This window comes from Mesoplodon mirus, assembly GCF_964341445.2.
Source record: "Mesoplodon mirus genome assembly, chromosome: 4".
Lineage (NCBI taxonomy): Eukaryota > Metazoa > Chordata > Mammalia > Artiodactyla > Ziphiidae > Mesoplodon > Mesoplodon mirus.
In genome coordinates, this window is record NC_138979.1 from 104,100,798 (window position 1) to 104,117,097 (window position 16,300).

The 16,300-nt window shown below is 38.8% G+C and overlaps 1 protein-coding gene and 1 long non-coding RNA gene across 3 annotated transcripts in view; one reads left to right on the top strand and one right to left on the bottom strand.

The window, feature by feature from the left end:
* OIP5 (Opa interacting protein 5) overlaps window positions 1–5,176 on the top strand; it is an 18,103-nt gene extending 12,927 nt beyond the window's left edge. The window contains exon 6 of one of the 2 annotated variants that reach the window (XR_014293980.1): window positions 149–237. Coding sequence is in view for 1 of the 2 variants with exons in the window: in XM_082620128.1 (XP_082476254.1) it covers window positions 149–244 (96 nt within the window). In the remaining variant the exon portion in view is untranslated. Of the gene's footprint in view, window positions 1–148 lie in introns of both variants that reach the window. The other variant, XM_082620128.1, reaches the window with a different exon arrangement.
* Window positions 3,703–16,300, bottom strand: LOC309803628. Its single transcript, XR_014293981.1, has 3 exons — window positions 16,156–16,300; window positions 14,605–14,685; window positions 3,703–11,424 (listed from the first exon to the last, which is right to left on the bottom strand). It is a non-coding gene; the product is annotated as an uncharacterized lncRNA (long non-coding RNA).

The window sequence follows — 16,300 nt, forward strand, 5'->3', positions numbered from 1 at the left end:
CTTTCAGAAATAGAACAGATGTCCTTTTGAAATGTGTTGCAGTATTGCCAGCTCCCAATCACTAGCTTAAGTCTGAAGTGGCTTCTAGAACCAGCAGATTGAGAGTTAAATTTAAGATTCCCTGATATCTATGTATTTCTCTTCCCAGCTGAAAGAGAAGATAATGTTAACGCATACTCGCTTAAATTCACTTATGAAGATTCTGAAGGAAGTGACTCCTGACCAGTCCAAGCCAACAAACTGATCCAGAATCAAAGCTTGAGTATCATGTTCAGGCCTTATTGCTGTCTTCAACAACAGGTGCTGTTTGATCACTTCTCAAGAAAGATCAGTTTCAAGGATGGATGGGAAATGTGGTTTATTGTTTACCTCTAGACTGATTTTCCAAGTGATTTGTGAAGCTGTTTCTGGAAGATGAGAAACTAAGGAGACTTCTGTCCAGGTTTCATAGTTATTCGTCTTAAGAATTTATTTTAGCTTTTTATCAATTTCGGAAAACATTTTGACTGCAAATTTAGGGATTAAGAGGCAATGTCCCATGAGTGCTCTGATCTAAAGATGCATGTTTGCCCTGAAAGTAGCATTGTACTTATGTTGACTATTATTCCTACATGGAGCAACTGTCATGAATACTGAGAATCATTTTTTTCTTATGTGAAATACGGGTACATACATTTTCTGTAGGTTATGTTCAGTAAGTTAACTGCATAATATATATTTATCTTTCCCTTTTCTGTTGTAAACTGAGCTTAACAGGATGATAATGAAAGGAATGATAAAAACATCAAACATTTACCGAAATGCTTTCTTTTGCTTTATGTAGCACTGTGGCTCAGTAGCTCATCATATTATTCATTTAATAAATATTTATAAAGTATAAATATTTATTAGCTGCTGGGGATGAAAGATAAGCAAAATCAGCTACTCTGTATCCTCAGTTTATAATGTAGTCAAGAGATGGGACACTCAAATAACCACATGAAGACATTTAAAATTACAACTGTAGTAAGGGTTCTGAAGAAAAGGGACATAGAGATATAAGCACATATAGCAAGTAACTGACCTGGTTTGGGGGTCAGGTAAGGCCTCTCTGTGGAAGTAATGTTTCAGCAGTGGTCTGAAATATGAGTAGGCGTTTAATAAGCTGATGAAGAGAACAGTCTATACAAAGGCCCTTAAAAAGACCTGTAGGAGTTACAACGGTGTCCAGAAACCAGTGGTTGCAAGGTCTTATCAGCTTTCCGAAGGATGTTTGTTTTTCTCCCAACAACCTTGAAGACTATTAAAGGAGGCCTGTGACAGGATCAAATTTTCGTTTTCAGAACCTCATTAGGGTTGTCCTATGAGAATGGGTGGGAGGGTGGCAAGCAGACCACCAAGGAGGGGCTGGCACTAGCTCAATCAAGAGATGATAGCCAGGTGGTGGTGCACAGAGAAGTTAATGTGGTTCCGATGTGGCTAGCAGATTTTTTTTTTTTTTTGCTGTGCTGCACAGCATGTGGGATCTTAGTTCCCTGACCAGGGATCGAACCCACACCCCCCGTATTGGAAGCACAGTCTTAACCACTGGACCACCAGGGGAGTCCCCAGTGGCTAGCAGATATAAGAGCAGATTCTTTCCATTTTAGACTGCATATAGGATATTTTCCTTTAAAACTATTTGAGAGAGAAAATTCTGGCTCGCCTTATGCTTTTGAGTTGCAAAATTTGGTTAAGGGCAAAGCCTCTGGCAACAACCAGTACCAGAAAAGCTCTTTCTACTCCTAAAGAATGAGACCTAATAATAATACTACATTGAATCACCCTGGGATTCTTATTGCGTATGGGTATGTCTGCCTCAACTCAACATATTTCCTTTCTTTAAAAAGCTGTTCTTACGTAGCTATTTTCCTTAACCTCTGGATTTGCTGTTTTGGTAGACTTTCAATAGAAAATTAAATGCTTGAACTTGACATCAAATTAAGCTGGCTGGGGCTTCCCTGATGGCGCAGTGGTTGGGAGTCCGCCTGCCGATGCAGGGGACACGGGTTCGTGCCCCGGTCCGGGAAGATCCCACATGCTACGGAGCGGCTGGGCCCGTGAGCCATGGCCACTGAGCCTGCGCGTCCGGAGCCTGTGCTCCGCAACAGGAGAGGCCACAACAGTGAGAGGCCCGCGTACTGCAAAAAAAGAAAAAATTAAGCTGGCTGGTTTAAAATATTTTTTTATCTCAAATACAAATTACATGTTTACTCTAGAAAAAAATTCAGATATAGATGTGTGACAAAGGAAAGGGTAAAAGTACACTTCCCCTTACATTTCTGAGAGGCACAATGTAGCATGCTGGGAGCCAAATGATTTAGATTCAGATTGTGGCTTGGTTACTTATTAGCCATGAACTTGAAGAATTAAACTCTTCTTGTAAAATAGGGATTAAAAACTAACTAGGGCTCTAGTGAGGATTAAATGAGTTAATGAATACATCTAATGTAATTAAGAGTAACGCTTAATATTAAGTGCTTAATAAATGCTAGCTATTATAACCTTCATGCGTGTGGACACAGACATAAAAGGCAATTATATTTTTCACATTATTCTGCAGCCTGCTTCTCAAATAGTACATGTCACAGACAGCTTTCTATACCAGGCCTCACAAATTACTTAACACCTGCCTATGATTCAATCATGAATACATCAGAACTTAACCATTGTTTTATTGGATCCTTGTCATGTCTTTGCGTATCTGTCTTGGTATTTCTGTAGGAGTGATTCCTAAAGTGGAACAGAGTCAAAGGGCATGTGCATTTACAATTTTGGTATTATGCCTTCCATAAATGTTGTACCAATTGTACTAATACTCTCACTAATGGGTGACTTTTTTAAACAAGGCCTTAGTGGTATAAAAGCTCCTCTGGGAGTCTATAACATCAATAATGACTGGCTGATATTAACAGATTCTAAGGCTAGTTATCATTTAGCATTGTGTGTATGTTGAATAAAAGTGTTTTCAAAATTCCATGTATTTATGAGAACAAAAAAATTGCATATATAAAGTCCTCAGTTGTACACTTTTGAGCTCCTTAATTAATGGCAGAAACCATCTCAATTTTTATAACTCCAGCATCTAGCACAGTACCTGGGAGTGGAGTATATCAGTGTGTGTTAAATGAATAGTCTCATAAATCAAAGGAAGGAACTATTACATTAGTTATCACATCACAAAAACCACATAGCTTTTGTTCATTTGACAATAGCCAATCCCAAGGAAGTTTGTAACAGCTTTCTTAAAACTGAAAAAACTCCTTTCCTTTCCCCTGAATCTAGGAGGATCTCTTCTTAATTAGTGTTGCAACGTCTTTAGTTAACTTTTTAAAATTAAATATAAAAGCTTAATTATCGGCAATAATTGTATCATTATTTCCTTACCAGAAACTAAACATTTGCTCCTAGACCTAGCATAAGGTTGGCCCTAAAGGTAAAACAGGGGATGGCATAAGGGCATAGTTTAAATAAGGTGCCTCTTTATTCATATGGTTGCCTGTTTTTCCCTTGAACTACAACAGAAACTGCCACAACTTGGCATCAAGAAACCCAGGTCCTTTGTCTTCTTTATTTGACATCTGGCGCCTACCTAAGCACAGGTCTGTGGATAGGCTCCTTCTTCCATCTCCATAATTTACTGCATTATTAGAATTACCCATTCCAAATAACAACACAGTGAAATTTCAGTGCATTCTCAGCCCATGCTGCTTTATTGCCAAAATATATATGTACACAGGCGCAGAGTTTCCAACTTTTACAGCAGTTCCCTTTTACAGCAAAGAATATTTCTAATATCCCAAAGATGCATAGATTAGAAAGCAAGCTGCCTTTTGTAAAACTTCAAACATTCAATGAAATTCTTTTAACATTATCTTCTATACCAATGAGGCAATGAAGAAGATCTGAACAGCAAGTAAAAACAAAAGCTACTGAAGTAAAACTCTATGCAAAGGTTATTCTAACATGAATCTTTTAAATTACCAGTGATAGGTGGTTTTAAGGTAAGGGCCAAGACTATTACTGTTGTTTACGGACTGATGATAATGTATTGCCAGAATATTTATCCCTGGGAGAAAATTATATTTTAATCTATGACATGGCATACCATCACCAAGGGAGACAAAATCTTTTGAAAATTCTAACCTTAAGATATCTACTATTGACTTTAATGGTTTATGAGTATAGGTTCCTGGAGAAATCTGTGATGTCTGGCTTCTAATATTAACATTTTAATATGGCCTAGTGGAAATAATAGGAACAGAGATTAGAGAAACTCTGTCCTTAAATCTTTACTGGTTTCATTGTTTGGCAGACATTTACTGATAAGTACCAAACAGAAACTTTACATATGGGATATGACATTTCACTTCCTGAACTGGGTAAAAGGACTATAAGTTATTCATTAGGAACTACTGGAAAGTTACCATTCCACTTAAACATTCATAAAGGTATTCAGAGTGAAATCCCACAGTGAAGATTAAAATGAGGTTGAAATAATTTTGGAAAAATTATTTTTCAATCATAGAACATGAAACCTGGAAGGGGCCTAGTGAAAATCATCCAGTCTAATCTTGAATTCTCTTCTACTTAGGTCTCTTTCAAATATAAGGAATTGCATTTGTACATTATTTGTTATGATCACATGTACTTACATGGGTTATTTCAAAGTCAGGAATCATCTCAAAAAATTTTAAGCTATTACAATGAACTGATCTCTTTTCTGCATCAAGTAAGAAAATAAACAGCAAGGTTTTTCTTTTTTACAAAACGGGAAAACTTGCTCCTGTCTACCTGGCATCAAAAGCTTTAGGCAACAAATTATGACGTCTAACCAAAACATCAAGGATAAAACTCTGGCTATAAAAAAATTTCTTTAAAAACTTAAATACAATAACAACAGAAAAACCAAACCACAGATGTGTCTATATTTTAAGGACTATTTCCATAAAATGGAATGGGGCCTTTGCTGGAAAGATCTTTTATGGCTGGGTAATACCAGTACCATCCAAAGAGTCACCTAGTTACCTGAAAATCCTGGAACATCTGAAATATGTCCATGTTGCCTCTATTCACTTCCAAGATTCTAGTCTTAAGAGATCCAAACTTAAGCCACATAAACTGTATCAGACAAACCCCATCCCTAGTTACTCTACATCTTCCACACGGGTATTCCATACTCTTTCTGAAACTCTGCACCTTTCTGATTATTATAGCTATAGCAGCTTCTTTATTTATTTGAACATGCTTAGTTTGTGCCTTGTTTTTAAACATGCTTGGGGACTAATGGAACCAGGCAAGAGGTTAGAAGGTGAGCACTGTTATGCTCTATTCCTGACAGTTTGAATGTCTTATGGTTGCCCCTGTTTATCTTCTAGCTTCCATTTTCAATGGAAGTAAGATAATCTTAGAAAATGAAAACTAATAATCCAAACAATAAATTCAAGCTAGTGGTTTAAGTCTCTATTGCTTCATTATTAATAAATGCATATATCTAATTACTAGTAGCCACATAACACTGGACATTTTCAACCATGCATTAGAATATTATACTCTAAAATAAGAGCTATGGGCCTGCCACTATTGCTTGCACTTCCATCCAGACCCACTTTTAATAAACATGCAGAGTAAACCCCTTGACTCAGAGGAAGTAGAGGAAATTACAAGGATACATGCAAAATTTCAACTGAAAATGTGGGTTAATAAAGTGATTGCTTAGAAATGCAGGCAGGTGCTCCACATCTATCACAATGCTGCTTCAGACAGAGGTACAAAAGTCACACACAAAAAGGTTAAAATTAGGACCATTATTCAGTTATAAAAGGATTAATTGCAAATTCTGGTCCTTTTGGATAGAGAATGATGTAAAAAATTTGGGAAAATAGAGTACTGAGAGATGTCCTCTGGAGCAGTGAGTTTTCTTGGCCATTTACTAACAGTGATGGCATAGAAGAGCATAGGTGGTATAGAGGTGATGAAGATGCTCTTAGGCAGAATAGTTTGATTCACATGAATGAGCATTACCTGCACAGCTCCCTGGGGAAAAGGAGTTCATGAACAGCAGAGCTAATACAATGTAAACTCAAAAATCAATGCCCTGAAGTTTAGCATAGCCCTCTGCTTTTGAAAACTATTGGCCAAGGAATCCTTCCAAACATGGTATAATTAACAGCCAAGCAATGTTCTGAATAAACTAGAAGCAATTTGCTTGCACCAGCAGCACCATGAGAGTGTAAACTCCTGGAGGCCAAGGGTCTCTTCATATTTTGCATATCACAGGTACACAAAGAGTAAACATGAGACCAACACAACACTGAGAAGTATCAACCATACTTGGAGACTACAAAAACTTGTAGCACATTTGAGCATTTAAAACTATGAATGTTGCTATTAAGGGTAATCTTTAATTGTTCTAAGTAACTAAACTGTTACTGACATCACTGTAATATGCAGTGGTGTCCTCATGATCGTGCAGATGTTTGAATATTGCTTGGTTATTCCAATGTCTCTAACACAAAACTGAAGACATAGGATATTTAAAGAGGAGCTATAATTAATTTAATATAGCCTTCTCTCTATCCTTTGGAGTTGCCATTTAAGAATTTAATATTCAAGAGGCACTATTTTCTTAGATCCACTCATCTTTCAGTTTTTTCCCCTGGGAAAACAAGGGAACACACACACACAATCTTTTCAGGGATCTTCAAGGTGCTAAATGGCCAAGATGAACATGAGGTAAAAGGGAGTAAGAAGTCACCCTCATTCCACTATTACATCCTGATGTGAGAGCTGTATGATTCTTCAGATCAAGAAACTAGTTTGCTGGGTTCTTGTTAAAATAAGCAGTCACAGGCCACAGGCCTTGGCACATCTACATTAAACAGTGTACTGTCTTTGGCCATTCCCTTCAGTCCTTTTGCTTTATACCTTTAAATCCTAACGCCCCTACACTAACAGGCATGAGGAAAAGCCAGCTATCCAAGTTCTTGGTCTGTTTTTTTTAAACTCTAAATATACACACACAGCAAACTTTTCTCTCTTTAAAAAATGTACCCAGGAAACTAACGGAGAAAGATGAGGTGACAAAGCAAAAAGTATGCCATTTTATAAATGCCTGTTGTTAAAAGAAACATCATAAGCAAAATCCCCACACGATGAGCTTCAGTGGCGTTACTCAGTAGGAGTACGTTTCCAGGTTAAGTATTAGAAAAGCTTAAATTGCTCTAACCCTCTGCTCTAGCAAACAAGTAGGGTCTTTAACCTTTAACTTGCACAAACGTTGCTATTTCTCACATAATGATATATTCATATACATTCATAGTTTTTTTAAAGTACCTTTTATATACTCTTTACCTACAACATCTTTTTCCTTTCATGGAATTCTGTTATCACAGAGCCTCAAACTCAAGTAGTATTCTACTGTACAACCCTGCTAATGCAACTTAGTATACATGCAAAACTGTTATTGCTACTGAAATTCTACCTCTTGAAAATTGTTTGTTTTATGGCTTTTTTTTTGCAATAGGAAATATTCTTTCCTATATACTGTGCTATTTTGCATTCATTACCTTTTCAGAGGTATTTTTTAAAATGTTTAAATGCTTTTCAGAAGTGGATTCTCCCAGGCACTAAACTAATTGAACCAAGAGTACAACTACTTTAAGTACACTATAAGAATCTAAACCTGGGTCCCTCGAGATTTGCTGCCCAAGAGTCAATTTCTTTAAGCCTGCTTCTGCACACAAGACACACCACATTAAAAAAGTTTTGCATTTCCTATCATACTAACTATAGAATCTGTGGCAATAAATCCTGGACTCTCCTAATACTGAGATTTAAAAATCACCCCAGAAAACTGCCATTTCCAAGTTCTTAAGAAAGCTTTTAGAGGTAGAAATTTCTTTTCTACAGAAAGCTATGCTTTCAGAACAAAACAACTTTTATTTCTACAAGGAAAAGAGAAAAGAGTGAAAGCTGTCTGAGGCAATTTACTATAACCAAGCAGGGAGTTAGTTAATATTAATACATGGCAACCTAGGTAGCCTCCATTTAGCTACATTGCCAATTCTCATGAAAAGGTCTAGAATCTCATCAATACACAATTCAGCAAATTTGGAAACAGGAAAAGCCCAAGAGAAATTATCTAGGACACTCAACTACTGACCAGTGTTCTTCTGTTAACATGTAGCATACTGCAGATACGAAACATAAATGGTCTTCAGATTAGAAAAGCACTCACTTGAGCAATTAACAAAGCATCTCAGTAAGACATGCAAAATGTAAAATAATCTGATGCAAAAAGAGTGGGAAAACAATAAACCTACAAGACATACAATGTGAAAACAGTGTAAGAACAGTCTCACCTCAAAGAGAGCAAAGCAGAATCATGAAATGGGGCCTCATTTTGATATAAGGTTTCATAACACACAAAGGCAACTGGTTTCCTACCTCATGGAAAGCTTAAAAATCCTCAAAGACAGTATCTCACCTTGTGACCCCATATTTCTATTCATAAATGAGTCTTTTTGGCCTCAATCTCTTTTCCCCAGGGAGAATATCACGGATTCAGATATTTATGAGAAAAGAAAAGGTCTAGATTTTCCACTCTTTTTACACTATTAGTTATTATCAATAATTCATCCTGAAGTTTAAATTATTACTAGGCTCATGCACTAACCCCTAACATGGCACTACAATATGCTACCAAGCACTAATGCTTACAAAACTATACACATCTCAAAATGGAAGACATTGGTGATTTTGTTGTTCTTAAACAACTTGTAACATCTGTCCACAAGTATTAAAATATACATATATATATATATTTCTATTGCACATATCCCATTTTTGTTCAACTTTTTAAAAGAAAAACTGCCAGCTAACATGGATGAGCAAAGGAAAGGATGTAGGCACAGCTACAGATTGAGGCACAGTCCTGCCTAAAATTATAGCTTTTGCCATCATGAAGTGGACCAAAATAGACCAGGAAAAACAATGTAGATGTATTAAGTAAACACTGGGCAAATACAACTGGAATATACCCATTTTGTTAAATGCCATCTGGTGAAAATCATGGAAGATGCAGAAACAACTTGAAAGCAGTAAACAGTGGTTCTCTTAGCTCTGAAATGAAAATCTGTAAAGCAACTGGAGAAGATGAGTCTGATACACACACAATTATTCAAACAAGTGGGCCAGAGACGGTTTCACTGGTGCTGACAGTAGAGGGTCTCTATCCCCTGCCAAACAATCCTACCCAAAAAGTTGCCCAAAAAAACATGGGGAGGATGGGTAACAGACAACTGAAGATACAAATTCTCCATGATATGATATTCCCAACATACCAACAGGACTCATGTATGTAGGTTCCATTCTGTCCTTATCGATTCCAAAATACTGATAGAAAACATCAGGAAGTGGCTGAGAAGTTACTTAGACAAAAATTTAAGTTACCTTTATCCAGGTTACTTCTACTATGCTTTACCACTCAGTAATTGCCCCCAATTAAAGGAAATTATATTTTATCTATATTATGTAATTATTTTACTAAAACGCTTCCGTATGCCAATTCAAATTGGCTGACCAATTTAACTAATCAGTAAGAGTGCTCAATATTTCCAATTTTTGGCTATTTCTATCACTCTCAAATTCTGGTAAATCTGCCCCAAGATTTCAGCAGCACAACATGCATGGCCCTGGGCAAACATTCCCTGTATCACAGAGATGATCTAAGATGATTTGTTCTTAATTTCATCTAACCAGCTGTAAATTCTTTCTCTACTCACAAAAACTTATAAAGGTTTCATTCTTCTTATGTAAACACCTGGCAATTCATACAATGGTCCTCTGTTGATTTGGAAGCAAGGACGGCTTTACCCTGTCATCTGTTCATCAGATAGTTGTAAGTTTTAACAGAAAGAAAGGAAATTCATTATTTCTTACTGGAACTATTTTTCTTGTCTGAGTTTTTTCAGACCCTGGATTTCTTCTAAATCTACATTGACCCAACCACAGTCTGGGAACATTTCTTCTGAGGCCCATTCTCTGATGAGAAAGTTCAGTTCCAACTGGGGAAAGTTACCTCAGTCCCAGCCTTTTCAGCCGAACATACACCTATTGCCTAGAAAAATAAATCAAATACCCAAGAACCCATCTTGGATCAAAGGAAAAAAGTTACTTATCCTTTTACAAAAAACAGAGCTATAGAATGTGAAACGCCATAAAGTCAGGTGGAGCTGCATAAAGCATTTTCACTTCTTTTTCTTAGGAGAAAGGAGTAATATGGAAACTTTCCTCATTTTTTTCTCCACTCCTGTATGTCCAAAGGTGAAGGCAGGTCATACTGTAGGGTCCATCCCAGATCTTCTGAACAGAAAAACCACTTTTGCCACTTTTCTTCCAGCCTTAGCAGCATGTAACACCAAGTCTCAAGTGCTATATAAAAAAGACTGCATGAAAAAGAATGAACTAATTTTAATACAGTAGCTTCTCATCCTAGGGTGGTGAAGAGGGTTCCATCCCTGGACTCAAAACTGTTTAGTTTCCTTTTACCAACCTTTCACTAAACCCAAGCATGCATTCATAGGGTTAGCATCTGCACAATGTGGTTACTCCTTAGAAGAATGAAAAAACATTAAAAAAATACCATATATCCAAAGACTTCTGAGAAAGAAGTCCACCACAGCTTCCGTCTCCAGGAGAAATATCCCTCTTATCATCCAAAAATGTGGACTTACACATGTAAAAATGTGTATTTATACAGTTGTGATGATGTACTCACATATGCAACTAACCTTGTGATATCTTGTCTTTATGCTTCTTTATCACATCAAAGGTTTTACTGCAAAATTGGACCTTTGTTCTTATCCAGTAAATCTATGCTAAAGGATGAGGCAGGTATTAGATATATATGTAATTTTTTAAGCATCTCTTTCACTTCAAATTAGAACACATATTTGGAATTTACTGCTGCAAGTCTCAACTGTGCTTATCACAACAGTTGCTAAAACTGGAAGACGTTGAAAAAAACACCCTGATGTCACGCATGCTTGCTAGTTCGTCTTCTCGTCTGGAACAAAAGGTAAAGAATTCACAAATATCACCATCTAAGCACCTGTTTCAAATGGTATCAGCCTTCAGCTTGTAAAATTATTTGTGATTAAGCAAATTGCAGCAGAAGATGCATGTCAGTTGCTTCTTTCTTCCTAGAGAAGTTAGCAGGATGACTGCATCCCAGGCGCTTCTCTTCTTTGAATCTGAGAGGTGGAACAAAAAGAAAAGCAGCCTTTTCCAGTCCAAATCATGGAGGTAAAGTGTAGAGAAGAGATATCCACATTTCAAGAATAGGGAAGGTGGCCCGATAAAAGAAGCAGGACAACCCCACTCCAGGAGACAACATAGAAATACCTGGAAATACAAAATAAATTGAAAACAGGAAGATTAAGATAGGTACTTCTATATGAGCTTACTTTTTAAAAATAATATTTTAAAACACACAGAAGAAAATTTTTTGGATTACATACTGTTTAAAAGAAAATGTCCAACTACACCAACAAATTCAGTATTATCACTGGAAAAGCAGAAGCAGGGGAGCTTCCCTGGTGGCGCAGTGGTTAAGAATCTGCCTGCCAATGCAAGGGCCACGGGTTCAAGCCCTGGTCCAGAAAGACCCAACATGCCACGGAGCAACTAAGCCCGTGCGCCACAACTACCGAGCCTGAGCTCTAGAGCCCACGAGCCACAACTACCGAACCTGTGCACCTAGAGCCCGTGCTCCACAACAAGAGAAGCCACCGCAATGAGAAGCCCGTGCACTGCAACGAAGAGTAGCCCCCGCTCACCGCAACTACAGAAAGCCCGTGCGCAGCAACGAAGACCCAACACAGCCAAACATAAAAAAATAAATTTATTTTAAAAAGAAAGAAAGAAAGAAAGAAAAGCAGAAGCAGGGACTTCCGCAGCGGTCCAGTGGTTAATAAGACTCCACCTTTCAATGCAGGGGGCACGGGTTCGATCCCTGGTCGGGGAACTAAGATCCCACATGCGTAAGGGTGCGGCTAAAAAAATAAATATACAAAAAATAAGAACAAACTAACAAATAAATAAATAAAAAGAAAGAAAGAAAAGCAGAAGCAGTAGCCAGGAAACTTATGTAAGTATGATACAAAAAGCTAAAATTATATAAAAACTTGCATTATATAAAACGAGATACACGTTAACTTCCTCTTATGCAAATGGAGTAATACAGTCCATGAAATGATTCTATATAAAACATTTGTGTTGGGACTTCCCTGGTGGCACAGTGGTTAAGAATGTGCCTGCCAATGCAGAGGATATGGGTTCGAGCCCTGGTCCAGGAAGATCCCACATGCCGCGGAGCAACTAAGCCTGCGAGCCACAACTACTGAAGCCCATGCCCCTAGAGCCTGTGCTCCGCAACAAAAGACGCCACCGCAATGAGAAGCCCACGCACTGCAACGAAGAGTAGCCCCTGATCACCACAACGAGAGAAAGCCCACACGCAGCAACAAAGACCCAACACAGTCAAAAACAAATAAATATTTAAAAATTAAAAAAAAAACAAAACATCTGTGCTTAAAAGCAGTATTGTAGGACTTCCCTGGTGGTGCAGTGGTTAAGAATCCACCTGCCAAAGCAGGGGACACGGGTTCGAGCCCTCGTCCGGGAAGATCCCATGTGCTGCGGAGCAACTAAGCCCGTGCACCACAACTACTGAGCCTGTTTTCTAGAGCCCATGAGCCACAACTACTGAGCCCATGTGCCACAGCTACTGAAGCCTGCATGCTTATAGAGTCCATGCTCCACAACAAGAGAAGCCACTGCAGTGAGAAGCCCGTGCACCACAACAAAGAGTAGCCCCCGCTCGCCACAGCTAGAGAAAGCCAGTGTGCAGCAACGAAGACCCAACACAGCCATAAATAAATAAATAAAAATTTAAAAAAATTATAAAAAAACAACAACAAACAAACAAATGCTGGGACTTCCCTGGCGGTCCAGTGGTTAAGACTCTGTGCTCCCAATGCAGGGGGCATGGGTTCGATCCTTGATCTGGAAACTAAGATCCCCTATGCCACACAGCCAAAACAAGAAAAAGAAAAACAAATGCTGGGTTTGTTGGACAGTTTCTGCCCCCAGATGTGGGCTAGACTATACTAATATAGATGTGCTTAAGTGGATTTATTTCCTCCCCATAAATGAAAGCACACTATACAATGTCCTGGGATTCAATGTCCTGGGATAAACCAAAATGGAAAAGAATATAGATGTATGTATAACTGAGTCACTTTACTGTACAGCAGAAATTAACACAACATTGTAAATCAACTATACTTATTAATTAATTAATTAATTAATTTACTCAGTTGAATTTGTGTTATTTAACAGTCTGCCTGGACTTAATTAAGGTTACAATCCAAGCAACAAAGCCTTGGCTCTAAAAGTATATGATAAAGACTCTACCAGATAAAGGGTATTTATTCCTTTTTCCCTCTTCTTATTCCTTTTCTTTTTTTTTTTTTTTTTTTTTTTTTTTTTTCGGTATGCGGGCCTCTCACTGTTGTGGCCTCTCCCGTTGCGGAGCACAGGCTCCGGACGCGCAGGCCCAGCGGCCATGGCTCACGGGCCCAGCCGCTCCGCGGCATATGGGATCCTCCCAGACCGGGGCACGAACCCGTATCCCCTGCATCGGCAGGCGGACTCCCAACCACTGCGCCACCAGGGAGGCCCCTTATTCCTTTTCTTAATATTGAAATACATATAGTTGGAGTTTTTCACTCATCTTTCTTCAATTTTTTATTGTAAAATACACACAACTTACAATTTATCATCTTAACCCCTTTTAAGTGTTCACTTCAGTGGTAAGAAGCACATTCACATTATCGTGCAACCATCACCACCATCCATCTCCAGAACTCTTTTCATATTACAAATCTGAAACTGTACCAATTAAATAATAAACCTCTATTTCCCCTCCCTGCAGCCCCTGGCAACCACCATTCTATTGTCTGTCTCTATGGTTTTAACTACTCTAAGTCCCTTATACAAGTGGTATACAAGATTTTAATCCTTAAAGCAGTTCAACATTGAATGTTTTTCATATAATACAATCAAGGTATATGACTAAGTAGATATTATGGTTTGAACTGTGTCCTCCCCAAATTCCTATGTTGTCATATGAATACCTCAAAATATGACCTTATTTAGAAACAGAGTCACTGCAGATGTAATTAATTAAGATGAGGTCAAGTGGAGCCAAGTGGGCCAAGTGGGCCCCTAATCTGACTGGTGTCCTTATAAAAGGGAGAATTTAGGACATAGACACACAAAGGGAGAATGCCTTGTGAAGACTGGAGTTATGCTGCCACAAGCCAAAGAACTACCCAAAGCTAGAAGAAAAGCGTGGAATAAATCCTTCCCTAGTGCCTTCAGGGAGAGATTATACCAATAATTTATAGTCACTTTTGACGTTCATCCTCTGTTGAAGCTAATGATTTCTTGTTCTACTTCTATCTAGCTATTTCCAATCTGCGTAAACAGTATTTGAAAGCATTAGCCACTATTACTCACTTGCCAAATCCTGAGTTCAGAATTTTGTTTTCTTTTCGAGATGAATATAAAAGCACCTACAAGTCAAGGAAAATGTTCTTCCTGTGATAAGGAAAAATAAAAAGAACATTACAGTAAGGATACAGCCCTCACTTTTGCTGTATGCATTTATGTGCAAAATTATTCAAATGAACCAAACTAGTCTTAAGAACATCACTATCAAAAACTATTCAGAAGGAACAATCAAAAAGAATTTACTCTCTACCTACACTGGCATTAATTTTATAAAGATGTCAAAACTCCTGGAGCAGTGGTTCTCGAGTTTTTAAACACTGTCCCCTTTGAGAATCTGATGATGCTATGGACACTCTTCTCCCACAAAAGACCTTTGCTTTAGTATAAATGATCACTCCCCTGTTTGTGAGGTAGGAAGGATGTTCTGTTCCTTTCCTCTGCCCAGTATCTTCTTTCTTCTCCTAGATGAAATGAAAAAACTACTCTGGACAAAAGCAACAGAAAGGTCTTATTTAGAAGTATTTCTTTACCTGGTATTTTCAGCTCTGCTAAATCCAGGGCCAGCAAAAAGCATACCAGACACATTCATTTGTATTCGGACATGTCATTCGAACTGGGCCTAACTAATGTGCCAGTTTTAAACAGGCTTCACCAACTCAGAAACCTTTCCCACAATTTAACTGAAAGGCCGAATGAGGGGTCATAACAACCCAAATTACAAAAAAAGATATCCCATAAAATTAAACAAGAACCGAATACAAATGCCTGACAGTAGTATACTTTGTAACTCCACCCCATTACACAAATTACTTTATAATAATAATTCCCCAAACTCTTTCTCATTCTCTCTATATATAAATAAAAATTGTACACTGACTCCTTTAGTTCTGGAAAACTACGGTTAATTCTACCTAGAGTCAGCTGAGATTAATGCGCCATTAGGCAACTATCAGGTCATACAAGGACAAAGCTGCTTTCGCAGATCTTCAAAAAGTTTGAGAGGTGGGAGTGGGAACGAATGCATATAATAAAGGTAAGCAAGAGAACGTACACTAAACGTATACTAAATCCCAGGAAGTGGGGGAAACCTGTTACACCAAATCTCAAGGTCAAAGGGACAGGGACACAAAATACTCAGAGCCGCAACAGGCCTCGATTGAGACCCGAGCCTCAGGCAAAACAGTGGACACGAAGTTCGTGAGGCGAGGAGCATAAATAAATCAATAAAACAAAGATATTCTTCAAAGATAAACCGATGGCCGACGCAGAGAATGCCACACATACACAAGGGTGGGCGCAATCATCGGGCAACAAGCCGAAAGCACAAAGGCAGCCAAAGGTAAGGCACTGAGAAGGTCAGTGGCAGGTCGGGTCTGAGTTACGGTGCAACACCCCCCGAAAAGTGCGGGCTGCCGCCCTGGGGCCGCTCGGAAGGAAACCCGCGCCTGGCCAAGGCCCGTGCCAGCTGCGGGCAGGCTCCGCGCACTCCGTTCTTCGGACGGCTTGGGCCGCGCCACCTCCTGCTAGTTCCCGTCTTGGCCTTCTCGGCTTACTTACCTCGCACGGGCCAGCAGAAGCACTCGAGCGCCCGGGGTCCGGCCCTCCCCCTGGCCCAAAGGCCAGGGGACCTCCACGAACCTCACTCCGCCATTTTTGCTCCTTCTCAAGTCCGCCAACCCTGCGGCGGCCGTTTCCACAACCC